We start from the raw sequence: 15,883 nt of genomic DNA on the forward strand, positions 1-15,883 counted from the left end.
AACTCACAATACTCATTGATTCCATATTTAGTATTGCAACAGACTGTAGCAATCTGTGTTATTTCTTTAAGTAACATCAAGCAACTTTTCTGTGTTGTAGGGGAATTGCCTGGTGAAATAAAGCTGTCATAATCAGGGCCTGAAGGGAACATGCAATGCACTCTGATTTTTCACAGGCACAAAGCCTGTGAAAGACCCATTCTAGCCAACATAAATTAGAGCAGCCCCGTAGCTACTGGAATTTGTGCCCCAGGATCAGAATGAGGAAGGAGGTATGGCTCCATGTCTGTCCTCCTTTTCTCAGAGGCACCAACTGGTGATAAACTGGTATAAACTTTTTTTTTTATGAGAGTCTGTTCTAACTTGTATAGGATCACACAGTTGCCTTGATGCAATTATGAATTTTTACAGCTTTTCTTGGAGCATCATGCACAATGGATAGCAAATCCTATATTTCTCTGGAAAGGATCATTGTCCCCAAATAGCAACATATCACAGCTTTCCTTGAGGGTAGGCTAAATTTCCTATTGGAGTTAGTCTATAGGCCAAATAATTAAACCTCTGAAATTTGGCAGACCTGTAAAGAAACTTTCAAATCCAGTGGTGTAAACTCTCTTCAGCAGTAAGCTTGTAAAAGAGAAACCTCCATTTGAGAAGCAGTGTTCTTTAAAAGAACTGGGAATCAAGGCTATTGGATCCATTCCCAGCTTTGCCATTGACTAGCTGTGCGATCTTGGAAATTCCTTTGTATCTTAGTTTTGCCATCATATTAATTCTTACCTACCTCCCAGGGGTTTTGTGAAGTTTAATAAAGGCTTTTAAAGAATGTTTGAGATCCTTGAATGAAGAGCACTCTAGAAATGCAAATTACCGTTATAAGATATGTAGACAAAAAGTCCATAGCAGTAGATGTAAAAGGTAAGGGCATGCCAAATAAAACTAAATTTTCATCTGTGGAATCAAAGTTTAACTGTAACTTGGCGTTTCGGAAACCTATTGCAATTTCCAGTCAAAATCTAAACATTGCTGCTATAAATCTGGTCCAGTAGGTTCTGTAGAGAGGCCCAGGACTGCACCAGATGGAAACGACATTACACTTTGTTCTCTGGAAAATGATTTGCGTAGATCAGGCTTCAGGTCATTAGCAGGGCATGATGCATTTGTGGTTACATGCCCCATACAGTGTATGTGAATTGCTGATGGCCTTCAGTTTTCAGCATTGCCCATGCTTGCACATTCAGTCACAAACAAATATTTACACAGAACATGCAAAAACACAAACCAACAGTGCTGGGATTGAACTGGATGCCCAGGAATTGCAAATGCAAATTTTCTTTGGGGGATAGGACTAAAAATAATGATTTCTTTTTTTTGTGCTTGAATTGCTTAGGTGGCCATACTAAAATCATTGGCCTTGAAGGTTAACTATGTACCTGCAATGGATGAGTGAGCAGGTTTTTTTTTTCAAATGATCTGTGTCACAAAGATGAACAAAGTCACCTTTTTGCCTTATTCTGAAAGAATTACCGAAACTATAAACGCAGCATAATAATACCCTTTTAATTTTCAATGCTCTTCCCTGGGAACCGCTGAGAGCTTGGTGTTAAGAAAGGAAAGCGATTCTTATCTCAACATGGTTTGAGTCTATGCTCTAATTTTATATACAGTCGCTATTGTCAGTTTGATACTTTCAATATGTTTTTTTTTTCTCCCTATAAATAGACAGTTTCCTTTCAAAGGAAATGAAACTGTTTGAAATAGAGGGATCTGTGTTTCTTTGAAATTCACATGCAATTGTTCTTGTGTTATAAGAAAGGCTTTTGACGGTATTCCAAATGGATATCTTTAATCTCAGTTTCATACAGGCATATTAAAATGAAAACAAAGCCTTATAAACCCCAAAGTAGGTTATTTAAAATCCAATTCATCAGCAGGTAAATTACAGTAGCAAAAGCTTCTTTAGGCCAGTCAGGATGCACAAGGAATTCTTTCACTTTCCTCCCCGCATTTTTACCAAATGGAATACTTGATTTCTTTCAGGAGTGGTTGTTAAGGGGCAGCAATATAAAGTATCAACTTTATTAAAACCACGTTAGGGCCAGATTCTCAACAGGTGTAAAAGTCTGGCCACTATATATCCCTTCTTGTATTTAGTTCAGCTGTGGCTGAAGTGATCCTTGTATTTCACTGATATACGTTAAGGGCCTGATCCTATAGTCTCTCTGAGTTGTTTGCAGGTTTGGTCCCATAGTTTGTGGAACAGTTAAAATTGCAAACTTCTCTGAGATCTTTTGAGGAGAAAGGCACTCTATAAATGTAATCATTATTCCCATTTTTGTCCTTTCTATCATTGGACAGTTAAATGCTTTTCCCACAAGGCGTTCTATTCCATTTGAACTTCTTATAAAAGAATGGAGAAATGTGGATACAGTTAATTTTTTTAAGCAATTTTTGTACATTTGGGAGTTACAGTGAATCATTTCCCTCCATCCTTGAATACATAAAACTATAACGAATCTGAGATAATAGCTTCTTCCTCTAGTTTTGATTTTCTTCTGATGCTTCTTGGTGTTTTCTTTTGTTGCGGATCCCACAGGGTCACCTACACATAGCCCAGGTGCCTCAAGGGGAGCAGGTCCAAATCACACAGGACAGCGAGGTGAGCCAAAATGCCATGTCATGTGAGTAGATATGGTCAGAGCCTAGGCTATGTTTCTTAAAGCACTGTTCTCAGTGAGCTGAAATAAGCGAAAAAACCCAGTGAAAGTGGAACTGAATGCATGTGGGAGAGCCGCAATGAAATATGCCTCAATCTCAGCAAATGTAGCACACTCCTTCTCTGTCTGTGGTTGTATTTGGCCAACCAAGGAATGCATAGGTGTTTTGTATTAGCAAATTGTGGCTTATAGCAGATGTGCTTTATAATGGGCTTCATGGGAGGCAAAGTATAGTACATTCAGGGTACCACTATAACTAGTAACAGCTTTTGTGCTTAACAAGTGCTGCAGTTCAGCAGTAAAGGATTTTGGTAATGCAGCCTGCAGAATATTTCCAAAATACCTCACGGTGTCTTTCACTGTGGGAACTGCAAAACTGTACTAGGAGGATTTTTGAGATTCCTGTTAGTGAAAGTATTTAGAGAACGAAGCAGTTTCTAGAAGCCTGGCAGTGACTACATGCTTCAATTACAGTTCTGTCAGCCCCCTGGCATAAAAATAGTGCAGAAAAAAGAAAACTGATTCTCCAGAATTATGGCCCCAGCCTGGAAATTGTTACACAGGCAAAACTCCCATTGGAGCCAATCTGTCCTATGTATTTTAGTGCATGGAATAGTATGGTATACTGAGGTCCTTTGGTGAAGGGTATGTTCTGATTCCCTGCACTCTGAGGTTAAAATTATTACAATAAATATGAGTGAGTTTTAGTGAAAAGAGTTCTCCTTTCAGGAGCTGGATGGGGTAAAGAGAAACAAGAATGAATTTTCAAATTCTGTGGCTCTGAACGCAGCTGTGGTCAGGTGGATATTTGTTGTGAAAGAGTCTAGTGTGGGCATGAGAAGTCACTACAGAGACTAAACTCCATTGACCTCAGTGGGAGTTGCCTGCATATAAAGACTCCAGGAACAGGCTTACGTTTTAGCCATGTGGTTTGAAAACAGCTGGATTATAATTTATTCCAATATATACTCCTTTGAAAGAAAGTGGAATTGCAGCTAGTCCAGATGGATTGATTTAAATCATGATGATTTAAATAATTGATTTTAATCAACTTTTCCATTTGTTCTTCAATTCTTTTCTGAAGAGAGGTGCATTCTCATTGGTTGATATAACCATTAAATCATGTTGATTTACAACTAAATACAGCCTTTCCACTAGATTTGTTACACATTTTTGCTATCTACCAGGGTACACTATAACTATATATGTTTATTTAGGGAATTATATAGCTTAATGCTTTTGGATTTCTATTAATTGTTCATTTTAGTATATTGGGAAATGGTGAATGATATATTGCTTATTTACTAGATAATTAACTTTTTGTCATGATTTGTGTCAAACTGCATTAGGGTGGTAACTGTAATTTAATTAAACACACAAAACAAAATTTACTTTTATTAAACAAAACAGCCTTAAATGTTTTGGATACGTAAGCTTTCTGTCAAAACATGTTTCACTTTACAACTAAATGATTTACTAAACAGAGGGATTAACTGTAGTCAGTAAATTCAGCTGATTATTTCAGGTCAGCCTGAGAACATTTTCAAATACGCCTAAGTGAAGGTGACTGGAGCTTAAATTCTCTTAAAAATGAAACAGTCGCGTAAGTTACTTGGGCTGATTGATTGTGCCATATTTATAAAGCTTGGCCTCAAAAGTTAAATGTTTTCTTCCTGATTCTTTCTTTATATAGAAAAGCAGTCTTTAATTCAAAGTATTTGATACTGACTCATAGATTCAGCATATTTATTCTTTATTAAAATGTTTTAAGAGATTATAATAAATTACGGCCTTGACATATTTTGTATTAAATGCAGATTTTATTTTAAACAGGTTTAGTTTTAAATAGAAAAACTTATTATAATTTAAATAACAAAATAAAAAAATCCAATTTAATTTTTTTCATAATAAAATTGTTGATTTTTATTCACCGTGCTGACAGTATTATGGAGTTAAAAAGAGGAAAATGAAAAAACTGCGTGTGTTTTTCCCACAGAAATTTGCCATTTTACTTCTTGTGCTGAAATTGTTTTGGGGAGTTTTTTTCTTGATTTGTTTTGTTTCTTTTTACATAAACATATTTTTAAAGGACCTTTTTAAGAACTTAAATCAGAGTTTTTTTCTGTAATGAAGTTCCTTCCCTTTTCAATGTTCATAGCTAAAGGTCTTTTGCAAATAGTTTACAGCATTTAGAATCTTTTGTAATATGTGCCTTGGAAATTCCTATACTAGAACTCTTTGTTCTCATTTTGGGTTGAATTTTAATAAAGTAAAATAAATGACTGTTAGTACTAATGATAGCTTAGTAATAACAGACATTATATCCATTAGGAATGGCACATACAATAACAGCCAAAGATTAAAAAAAATTACTCTAGTGACAGATGTTTTGAATTGTGCATGTTTGCAATTTTACAAAAATGAGGGAATATGAGAAGGGAAAATCTACCTCCATAAAAGCCATATAAACAGATTGCTACTTAATCATTTTACTGTAACACTCCCTTGCCCCCACCTCACCCCTGAAGAACTCTTTTTAAAAAAAATTTAAAAAATCAGTGAAGTAGTACAGGCATCCATTCTCTGTGATTGAAGTGCAGAAGCACTTTATTTGAGTTTTACTGCCAAAAACATAGACTTTCAGAAGAATTTCCTAAATTAATAGATTTCCTCAAATAAATACACATCTCTTTGAGAAGTGCTGCTTTATTTCTAATTCCTGAGTTCTGTTTCTTCTTATTTTACAGGGTAATCTGCAGATACATCAGGTTCATGTTGGTCAAGATGGACAGGTAGGAATTGATCCTTCTCAGTTGAGTTTTAGGTAGTGTTGCAGTTCAGTCTTCATAATTAAACATTACATATGTATTGACTTCATATTGCCAAAAGTTGTTTTAATTACCAAAATGTGTGCTATGTCTTCTACTTAAATTTTATGGCATAAACAGAAAAAAATGTTAAGCCACCAATTAATATTTTGCCTACTTATGATGAAACAGTTTGATATTTGACCATCATTATTTCATCACTCATGCAATAATATGTTTCATCCATATGTTTTATGATTTCTTGTCTTTGGCTACTTCGTTGTTGTGCTAAACTAGACTGATTATCTTTTGCACAGGATGTTCCTTGTACATACTTTTGTCATTGACTGTCAGTGTGGCCATATGTAGACCACAAGCTATGCAGACATAAGAACATTTGTTGCTAAGACTTAAGCAGATATTTTTGTATTGTATGAATGTCGAGAGAGAGAGAGAGATCTTTCACATCTGGTTGTGTTCTTTTTGATAAGATAGCTTTATTAGGCACTTACGCATATGTGGGACAGGATGAAAATGAGTCCCAAGCTGCAGCAATGAGTCTGGGAGATTGTTTGAAGTAACATAATTTCCATATCAGGTGAAAGTGAAATTGCTAACATCTGATCACAGGACATCCTTTATCAAGTTATGTTAGGTTAAAATACCCACAGTAAAAAGTACTCATGTAAGGGAAGCTTCTGTCCAGGCCACTTGAATGAAAAACTGTTTTTGTTCATGCTGAATATTATAATACAAGCTGTGTTAAGATCTATGACCAGGGGCTTGAGCTTTGGCAAGACACAAGCCACTTGGAGTCTGAACCTCTGGGGAACTATCGGAACTCTCAATCTTTGGCCATTCCTGGCCTTTTGTGTGGAGAAACAACCTAATCTGTTATTACAATTAATTTTCTGAAGAGATTTTTTTAATCAATTTTAATCTGAAGTGTCTTGTTGTTGTACTATTGTTAGGTCACTGAAACAGGATAATGTGGAAGTCACATGTTGGAGCATTCTTTTTGGGATTTCACTATTTCCTTTATCTCCCATTAGCCCTTCTGCATGTAACAAAATGCCAAGTAAAGTCTTATTGGAAGCAATAGTGCATATTTAACCCTGGATCTTTTATTTCTTTGTGACACTAACAAGTGTGCAGAATATTTGCAATTTTCTAGTATTACAAACCTAGCGTTTTTTCCTTGAAATGTTATTTCATACCACATAGGGCACATATTTACCATAGTAAGTGTTCTGAATCTCTGCATCTGTAAATAGATCCAATACATGCCAGTTAAAATATTTTTATTATTAAAACAGTGTCAACTTGCAAGCAAAAAGATTTGGATGATCACATTTTGCTGATGGTACCTATGCGGTGATGGTTAAGTGAACCCATTAGAGCAGTGCTTCTCAGAATTGAGCTGCTGCTTGGAAAGCCCCTAGCAGTCTGGGATGGTTTGTTTACCTGCCGTGTCTGCAGATTTGGCCAATCACGGTTCCCACTGGCTGTGGTTTGCCGCTCCAGGCCAATGGGAGCTGGGGGAAGCGACGCCGGCCGAGGGATGTGCTGGCCACCTTTCCCACAGCCCCCATTGGGCTGGAGCAGTGAACCGCGGCCAGTGGGAGCCGCGATCGGCTGAACCTGCATACGCGGCAGGTAAACAAAACGACCTGGCCTGCCAGGGTCTTTCCCTAAACAAACGGCAGACTGGCTTTGAGAAGCACTGCATTAGAGTATCATACATCCTATGTGGCTGTTTCCCATGCTGGAATAAAAAGTTATGATGTAAATATGAGTTTTCAGGGCTGAACTATTTTTGAAAGAGTTCATGAAATTTTGGAGATCTAATAAATTATTTCTAAGAGGTGCAAACTTAGAAAGGATGAGTAAGAAAAATATATTCCAGAATTAGGGTTGTTTTCCAGAAGAGAAGAAAAATACAGATTAATCAGTTTTGGCTTGATTAACATCAGTAGTTCATGTAAATTAGGGAATTTTTCACTGTTACTGGACTTAAACATCAATGTGTGTTGATAGGAACAGTTATGGCCCTGCAGAAGTGATTGTGACTACAATTAGTTGGAAAACTTCTGCCTACATTTTTTCCCCCTGATTTCTTATTATTTTTAGTTGTGAACCACAAATGATAGTATTGCAGATATCATTGACTCTACTTTTCAAACTTTATTTTCACAGTATGTTACAGGATGCAAAACGAATAGTGTAAATCTTTTTATTGTTTTCTTCACCACGCTTGTATTTGAATTCACAAAACTAACTGCTACACCATGTGAATCACCAGGGACTTTTGTCAGAGGACACCTTGCATATGTATCAAAGCAAGTACCTTCCCTTAGGCACCAGTTTTCAATAACTTTTGCACTCTTGGAAGCACTACTTGCTACTTCCTGTTTCCCTGCAATCTTGGAAGTGTGAACAAGTGTGCAATGGCTGGGGTGAGACTAGCTCCATTCTTAATGAAATTTATGTGCCCCTGATTTTGTGCATATTATCAATGCTTTATTATTTGGAGTGTAGAAGTGCTAAGTGGTCTCAGTGAGGACTGGAGCTCTATGTGCCAGGAAGGAAGAATGGCAGCTCTGGGAAAGGCCCTTGTGTAGCATTATAGATGTATACTGTGCTGGGTAATGGCTGTACCTGACATTTCCTCAGTCCTTTCCCCAAAAGTAGTATATTATCTGAAGGTTGAATATGTACATAGGGTGACCAGATAGAAAGTGTGAAAAACTGGGAAAGAAAGTGGTAATAGACACCTATATAAGAAAAAGCTCAGAATATGGGGACTGGCCCTATAAAATCAGGACATCTGGCCACCCTATATGTACAATACAGCCCAGAATCAAACGGGAGAAGTAGTAGAGTGTGGTCTCTACTGCTGGAGTACTTCTCAGAACATTGCCCGCTGTATTCTTCCAACTGTCCATCACCACTTTGAAAAGTCACTTTATTCCCCCCCTCCTTTTTTTCTTTTTTTTTTGAGCTTTAATGCACCTTACCAGGAGAACTTAAGGACATCAGTAATGAGAGAAGTGAATAATTTGTCATTTTGATGGCTTTCAAGCAGGTATTGAATATTCTTGCAAACCAAGATTTTATTAGATCTTAAGTTTTGCTGGCAGCAGTCCCATTGGAGCACTAATCCCCAGCTTCCAGATTCCACCTATTAATGTACACGTTATTAGCACAAACAGGCAGGCAGACCTTCAGAGGGCTTCCACTATTCAGATACTGTTTTGTACTACAACTTTCCTGATCTAAATTGTTACCCTGATCCCCAGAAAAGGGCTTGTACATCAATTAGTCCAGAGTGCAAAGAACAGGATTGTGTTAGCTCCATACTAACTAAAACAAAACATAGTTTAAATCTACCATTACATTTTATCTGTGAAACTTTTCCAAACTGATAGCTATATTTCAAACCTTGCAGAGGATGGTAATACTAGCTCTTTCTGCGTAATGTTGCCAGCTGTTTTAATTTTTTGTTTTTATTTTTTCCTGTTTAATTTTCTGTCCTGGTAGTTGCATTGAATTTAGATCTTGCTTTTCTGGCATGACTGTCCATGGAACCAATGAAATCATGCCAGAAAGAAAACTCTACCTACACATGTGTTCTATTAGCTCATAGTTTCATATTTCAGTGGACGTTTAATAAAAATACCAAACTGCAAAAATAATTAGACTTTGTATTAACTAATAGCTTAAGTCCTCAGACCAATGGGAGTCTGTTTGTATTTGGCAATGACTGTGGATTACCAGAAGTTTCCTCATTGTCTTTTCTCTCCCTTTATTCCACCCTTTGGCCCCCGAACCCTTCACTGCATCCTGTTCTTCCTTTTGCTGAGTTTTAGCGTGTTATAGGTCCCCAAAGGTGTTAGATGTATACATGCTCCACAGCATATGTGAAGATAAGTCTATGGTGTTCAGAAACCCTATCCTATGTGTAGAAGTAGGCAGAAGTGTAACACATTCAGCATTTCAATACCCCTTTATTTCATTTTCTAGATTGTTCTTTGTACATCCCAATGCCTTACCAGTTAGCCAGTTTAGGAAGTATTTAAAATGACACCAGAGAAATGGTTTTCAGCTAGTCACTTTTAGTTTACAAACAAAACAAAAAGTCATTGCTGTTTTAAAAGTCAGAATTTGATTGAATTTATTCCTAATGAGCAAATAGTTTGCTATGTGTATAGGTTCTTCACAGAGGGAGCATTCATAAGATTAGTTTGCGTCTTTATCTGAAGTGTGTGTGTGTGCGTGCGTGCGTGCGTGCGTGCGCGCGTTAGTGGCATCTAGAGAAGTTAGGAGAATCCAAAACAAACTGTAGCATCTGTCACAGGTTTAGTGAAGAGAAAGCTAATTATTGTAAATTGCTTTTGCAATATCTGTCTATGTAATCTATCTATTGGATGTATGTGTAATATATACATTGTATATGATATTAAATATATAAATATGATATTTTTCTACCGCCCAAATATATGCTAGGCATCTCACAGAAACAAGTATAGGCATGGTCTCTGCCCAGAGGAGTTTACAATCTCAAATCAAAATAACGTGCCAAATTAGGTTCATAAATGGAATAGGTAGTGAAAGGATCCTGGTGACATTAACAACACATAGGTATTCAGTTCAGTGAGGTATGTATACATTGTAGTGGTAGCATTAGTTTTTTTCTGCACTGTTTTGCCCACCTCAGTCACTCCTCATAGGCTTCATGACAGCAGTGAGTTTAAAGAGTTGTTGGCTGTGGCAAGGGAGGTGGCTCAGCAAACAGGTTTTTACAAGAGCACTTCAAGCATAAGGAACGGCATGGAAGTCACAGAGCTGATTTTTGAGAGGCAGAGATGAATCAGTGTGCTTGGTAGAGTGGAGAGAGTGATGGTGGAGGAATGTGAAAGGAGTTCAGAGTTGTAGGGAGGGGCTGCCTTCTGGAGGGCGAGTTCAAGAAGAGTGTGCATATCTATGTAATACGTGAGTGATGTTGAACTGTGAAGTTCAGGTCTGAACATCCCCAGAATGGATATGTATCTGATATGCAGATCAGACCATCTCTCACACACACTGCACTCAGTGTGCAATACTACACAGATGACAATATGTTAAAATGATATATAGAGATACATGACCTCATGACCAGATCTGGAACATCATAAGAACACAAGAATGGCCATACTGGGTCAGACCAAAGGTCCATCCAGCCCAGTATCCTGTCTACCGACAGTGACCAATGCCAGGTATCCCAGAGGGGGTGAACCTAACAGGTAATCATCAAGTGATCTCTCTCCTGCCATCCATCTCCACCCTCTGACAGAGGCTAAGGACATCATTTCTTACCCATCCTGGCTAATAGCCATTAATGGACTTAACCTCCATGAATTTATCTAGTTCTCTTTTAAACCCTGTTATAGTCCTAACCTTCACAACCTCCTCAGGCAAGGAGTTCCATAAGCTGACTGCGCTATGTGAAGAAGAACTTCCTTTTATTTGTTTTAAACCTGCTGCCTATTAATTTCATTTGATGACCCATAGTTCTTATATTATGGGAACAAGTAAATAACTTTTGTTTATTCACTTTCTCCACACTACTCATGATTTTATATACCTCTGTCATATCCCCCTTAGACTCCTCTTTTCCAAGCTGAAAAGTCCTAGCCTCTTTAATTTCGCCTCATAAGTGACCCATTCCAACCCCCCTCATCATTTTAGTTGCCCTTCTCTGAACCTTTTCTAATGCCAGTATATCTTTTTTGAGATGAGGAGACCACATTTGTACATCCCATGCGTTTCTGTAAGATCTGCTTGTTATGGTCTGATGTGAAGGACAATCTATACATCTTTGTTAGGGGGAATGGAAGTGGAATAGAAGAAGGGGGTCTGCCAGTTGATAGATAGTATACTCCAATGACCATTTATTTCTGATTAGCTTAAACCAAAAGGTAAATATGCTTGTTTATAAAGGAAATTATTTAGAAACCCATCTGTCTCTGAGAAAATTTTGAACCAGTCCTGTTAAGATCTACTTTCTGTTCTTTTTCCCTCGATGCTAATTACTACGTATTAGGTATCTCTCTTAACAATAAGTAATGGCACCATATAACTGATTATTATCTCATTAAGATGCAATTTAACCAGAAACTCCAAGAACAATTTTTAATAATAATACAATTAATATTGATTTTAATTCTGCTTTTGCTGAATTTTAGGCTATAGAACAAGTTAAATATAGCCAGTGAAAATATTGGAAATAATCTTTTTCTGTCTGAAAAACATAATCATAGACCAGTAAATAATTTTTTTTTAAAACTATTTTACTAGGACTCTTTTGCCAGTTAGATTTTTTTTTCAGGGCTATGAAAATCATTATCAGGCAAAATGTCTCAGATGTGTTGATTATATACAATATATTGCAGCGAGGAACATAACATTTGCATTTTGTTTGAATGTAGCACCTCATTACCCAGGTAGCTAGCACTCAATAACTAGAATAATGTGTGTGTGTGTTATTTCATAGAATAATCAATTACAATAAACTGTTTTAATTCTCTTTTCTGAATACTCATTTTAATTGTTCATTTTGATACTGTAGAGCAGATACTGCTAATATGTATTAATAAGGCCAGTATAAACATTTTTAATCATGCCATGACTTGAACAGCTGAAAGAACACATGTATACTACAGATATTGTTTTGTTGACACTGGGAATCAGGCTACTGTAAGGTAGTGTTGAAATCCCTACTTCAAGTCCTTGACTATGGTATTCTGCTCTTCCTCTGTGCCTCACTTCTGAGCAGCAGAGGGCAGTGCTGTTAAGATCATTGTCAGATGCATGTTTCCTTTGCAAAAGGTTGAGAAAAGGGGGTGGATTTTTGAATTGCAGGCACTGTGCTGCTCTGATATCCCCCTTGTGAACTGTCGTACCATGGGACACAGAGATATTCATATTGTGGGTTTTTTTGCCATATGCCACCGACAGAGAGGAGTGAGAGAGTGAGTGCGTGTGCGCGCGCATAGCCCTCAACTTCCGTGCCAGCTGTGTAGTAGATTGTTGAAAAAGCTGTTTTCCTGTTTCAGCACATCTGCTTTGAATAATCTACATAGAGAAACAAACAGAATTGTTAGAACAAAAACAACAAAATGAAAAATGCAATGTTATACAGCTGGAAATTAGAATCTGTTAGTCTGGTTTTGAAAAAAAAAGATTCATAACTGGCAATTCTTTGAGAATTGATTGTACAAAGTTCTTGCAGAGCTGCTTTGTTCTTCAGAAATGAAGGTAATGAGCAAAGCTCATTTACTTGTCTGTCCTTTATACACATTTGAAACAAAAAGTGTTAAGTATTTGCGAAAGAAAAATAAGGTTGCTCGAAGTCCTTGATTGTGATCATTTTAATTGTGAAGTGGTTTTTTTGTTTTAGTCTAGCTTGAAGACCACCCCTTATGCATGCCTGCGTGTGTGTATATATGTATATATTTATTGACATTAGTCCACACAGTAGAACAGCTGTTCCCCACTTTGGGCACTGCTCTTTCAGGTCCTGTTTACTATCAGCATTCACTGAACTGCTTACATTAGCCTAGGCTGGTATAGTGGGATATTATTTTGCTGCTGTGATGAAATTTGGCAGATATTATAGCAAACTGAGACTGGAAAATGAATGTAAAATTAGTTTGATATGAAGATTTTTAGAATATTTTTCCATTTGATTTAAATATACTGTATATTGTAAGATATAAAGTACCTCTGGAAAAAATAAGCGTGGTAATGCACTAAGACCAGTATAATCTTTTTCTAAAGTAAGAAATGGGTATTAAGTATAGAAATAATAAATTACATCTTTAAATACTGCATTTAAAAGCTGTATAAAGTTTAAATATTAAAAAAAAAGTTTCTGGACATCTGTTTTAATTGTTTACATGGAATGATATCAATCACTCAACACACAAATATTTTTTCCACAGTTAATGAACCTTGATGAGGCAGGCTGTTAAAATTTGCACACTTGTACCCAGTTTGTAAAAGTTGTGCACATTTTCTATAATGGCAGACAGAGCACCATGAAATAATGTTCTGTGGTATAGTAACTGCTTTGGGATCATAATCCTGGGCTCTGTATAATGCTCTTTGATATTCAGCTGAGGAAATTCTGATTTGACATGTAAAATGTCAACTACAGGTTATTAAATTTGATTACTGCCGAGCAAACTTATCTGTGCCTTAATAGAGTGGAAAATGTATTATATGCTGTGATGACAATCAGCACGAAAATAAAAAGATGAGTAAAATGTGAAAAAAAAAAAAAGACGGGAGCTAGTACTGAGGAGGTATTAACTAAGATAGAAGATACAGTGTACACTCCAAGTATACACATAGAAGATATCAGAGAATGCTTTTGATTTTTGAATGGAAGTGGTACTGACTTACAGGCCAACTACACATTATATTTTAATAGGAATCAGAATGGTTGATTCGGTACACTACTAGTGTGATTTTTCAGACGTGCCTCAGTGACTTCAGAGCACCATGTTTGACTGGGCTTCAGCTCATCTTTTGAATTACCTGGTCAGGATGCAACTGGATTCTGGAGTGGTTGTGTAGACAGGACCACACTGAACCATGCCTAACCATTTATAACCGAGTTAGACAATTCTCCTGTCTCCCAGGTATCTTTGAGAGAACATCCCAATGTGTATTAACAACTAGATTACATAAAAATATTTGAGTTCTAGTTATACCTCTATAACAATTATCTATAGTAAATGTCAGAGGTGAGTTGGTAGACAGGCCAACTTTGCCAGTGGTTACTGCAAGTCTGGGTTTTTCTGGGAAGAAACATCATTCCCAGATCATTGCTTCTGTTTCTAGTTTCATGGTTTGGAGCCTGGTAATCTGTAAAATATTTTCCTTGTTTTTCTCCTAAGTCACTTAAAGAATGCAAAACTTTCTGAAATTCTTGCCAGACCAATACTTTATACTCTGTTACTTTTATAGTTTTTTTTTTTGTTCTTTTTCACTTCAAGAAGGACAAAAGTCTTTGGTTTTTTAATTTTGGTAACAGTTCCATCCCATTTATTTGACCACTTCTAATAATTTCAGTCACTATTTTTACTGCTTCTGAATGTTTTCAAGACGTTTGGGCACGTTTTGGAACACAGCAGCACTGAGACAATCATTTTTTTTTTTTTTAAGAAACCTAGCAATATTCATAACCTCTTTACAGAGGACACCAAAGCAAATATAAAGTTACAGGGTTTTTCTTTCTGCTCACTATTTCTCTTCTCACTGCACTATCCCTCTCCTTTCTTCTTGTTACTTTCCCTGAAATGCACTACCATAAGGAGTTTTAAGGACTCCTGCTTCATTATACCACATAGTCAGCAAGGTCACACCCTGCAGAACTCTGTCATACTATAACATTGTTTAGCAAACCCAGACTGTCTACACTTAAGTTCTTGCAGAGAGAGTTGCTGGTTTATCACCTTGTTTCCCAGAGAAGATCATCCACATCCAGTATGTTCTGATAAGCCACCAAGAACATGCTTAGCGCAGGACAAGAAATACAACTGCCTGCTTCCAATAATTTGGGCCACTCCCCAAGTTGTAGTCATGGAAGCACTGATGGCAATCAGGTTACTGCTTTCCACTTTTAGCCTTCGCTGTTCATCAACAAATATTCCTGTTTCTCCTCCAAGAAGCTGCAGGGGTGAATGGGAGCACCTTGACGTGGCTCAGGTCCTTCTTCAGATCAGACCTATGGGGTCATTATGAGCAACTGTTCCTCCACTTCCAGAGTCCTCACCTGTGAGTCCCACAAAACTCAGCCTTCTTCTCATGTTATCCAGCTTCTGTCTGAAGCCGTTGAGAGAGTTGGTGAGACAATGTGCCAGCTCTACTTCTCCTTTACTTCAGACATAGGTTGCACCATTTCCCCATCTTTCTTGATGCCTAACTGTAATCAGCTGGCTAAATCTGAATCTTAAGCAAGGCAAAGATCATGCTAGTAGAAAGAAGGAAGGGCTTAGAAGAATTTGTCTCCTTTATGGCATCCCCCGTTATTAAGACAATTTTCTCATTTGTTCATCCACAGCCTTGGCATCCTTTGGACTTTTCGTGTGATTGGATGCCTGCATAGCCATGGCAGCAAAAAATGACCACTTCCATCTGTCATTGACCAAAAGGTGATGCTCCATCCTGTCAGACTTAGACCTAACCATAGTGATCCATGCATTTGAGATCTCTAGACTTGATAATTGCAACTTGTTATATCTAAAAATGGAGCCATGCACCCTGGAAGCTCCAAGTGGTACAAAATACAACAGGCCCCCTTCTTAGCAGCGT

At 37.2% G+C, this 15,883-nt stretch overlaps 1 protein-coding gene across 2 annotated transcripts in view; it reads left to right on the top strand.

The window, feature by feature from the left end:
• Positions 1 to 15,883, top strand: part of BANP (BTG3 associated nuclear protein) — a 250,865-nt gene that overhangs the window by 150,035 nt on the left and 84,947 nt on the right. The window contains exons 10-11 of one of the 2 annotated variants that reach the window (XM_030581415.1): positions 2,588 to 2,659; positions 5,465 to 5,509. In XM_030581415.1, the coding sequence (XP_030437275.1) occupies positions 2,588 to 2,659; positions 5,465 to 5,509 (117 nt within the window). The remainder of the gene's footprint in view (positions 1 to 2,587; positions 2,660 to 5,464; positions 5,510 to 15,883) is intronic. The other variant, XM_030581416.1, reaches the window with a different exon arrangement.

Source organism: Gopherus evgoodei, chromosome 12 (assembly GCF_007399415.2).
Source record: "Gopherus evgoodei ecotype Sinaloan lineage chromosome 12, rGopEvg1_v1.p, whole genome shotgun sequence".
NCBI classification, from domain to species: domain Eukaryota; kingdom Metazoa; phylum Chordata; order Testudines; family Testudinidae; genus Gopherus; species Gopherus evgoodei.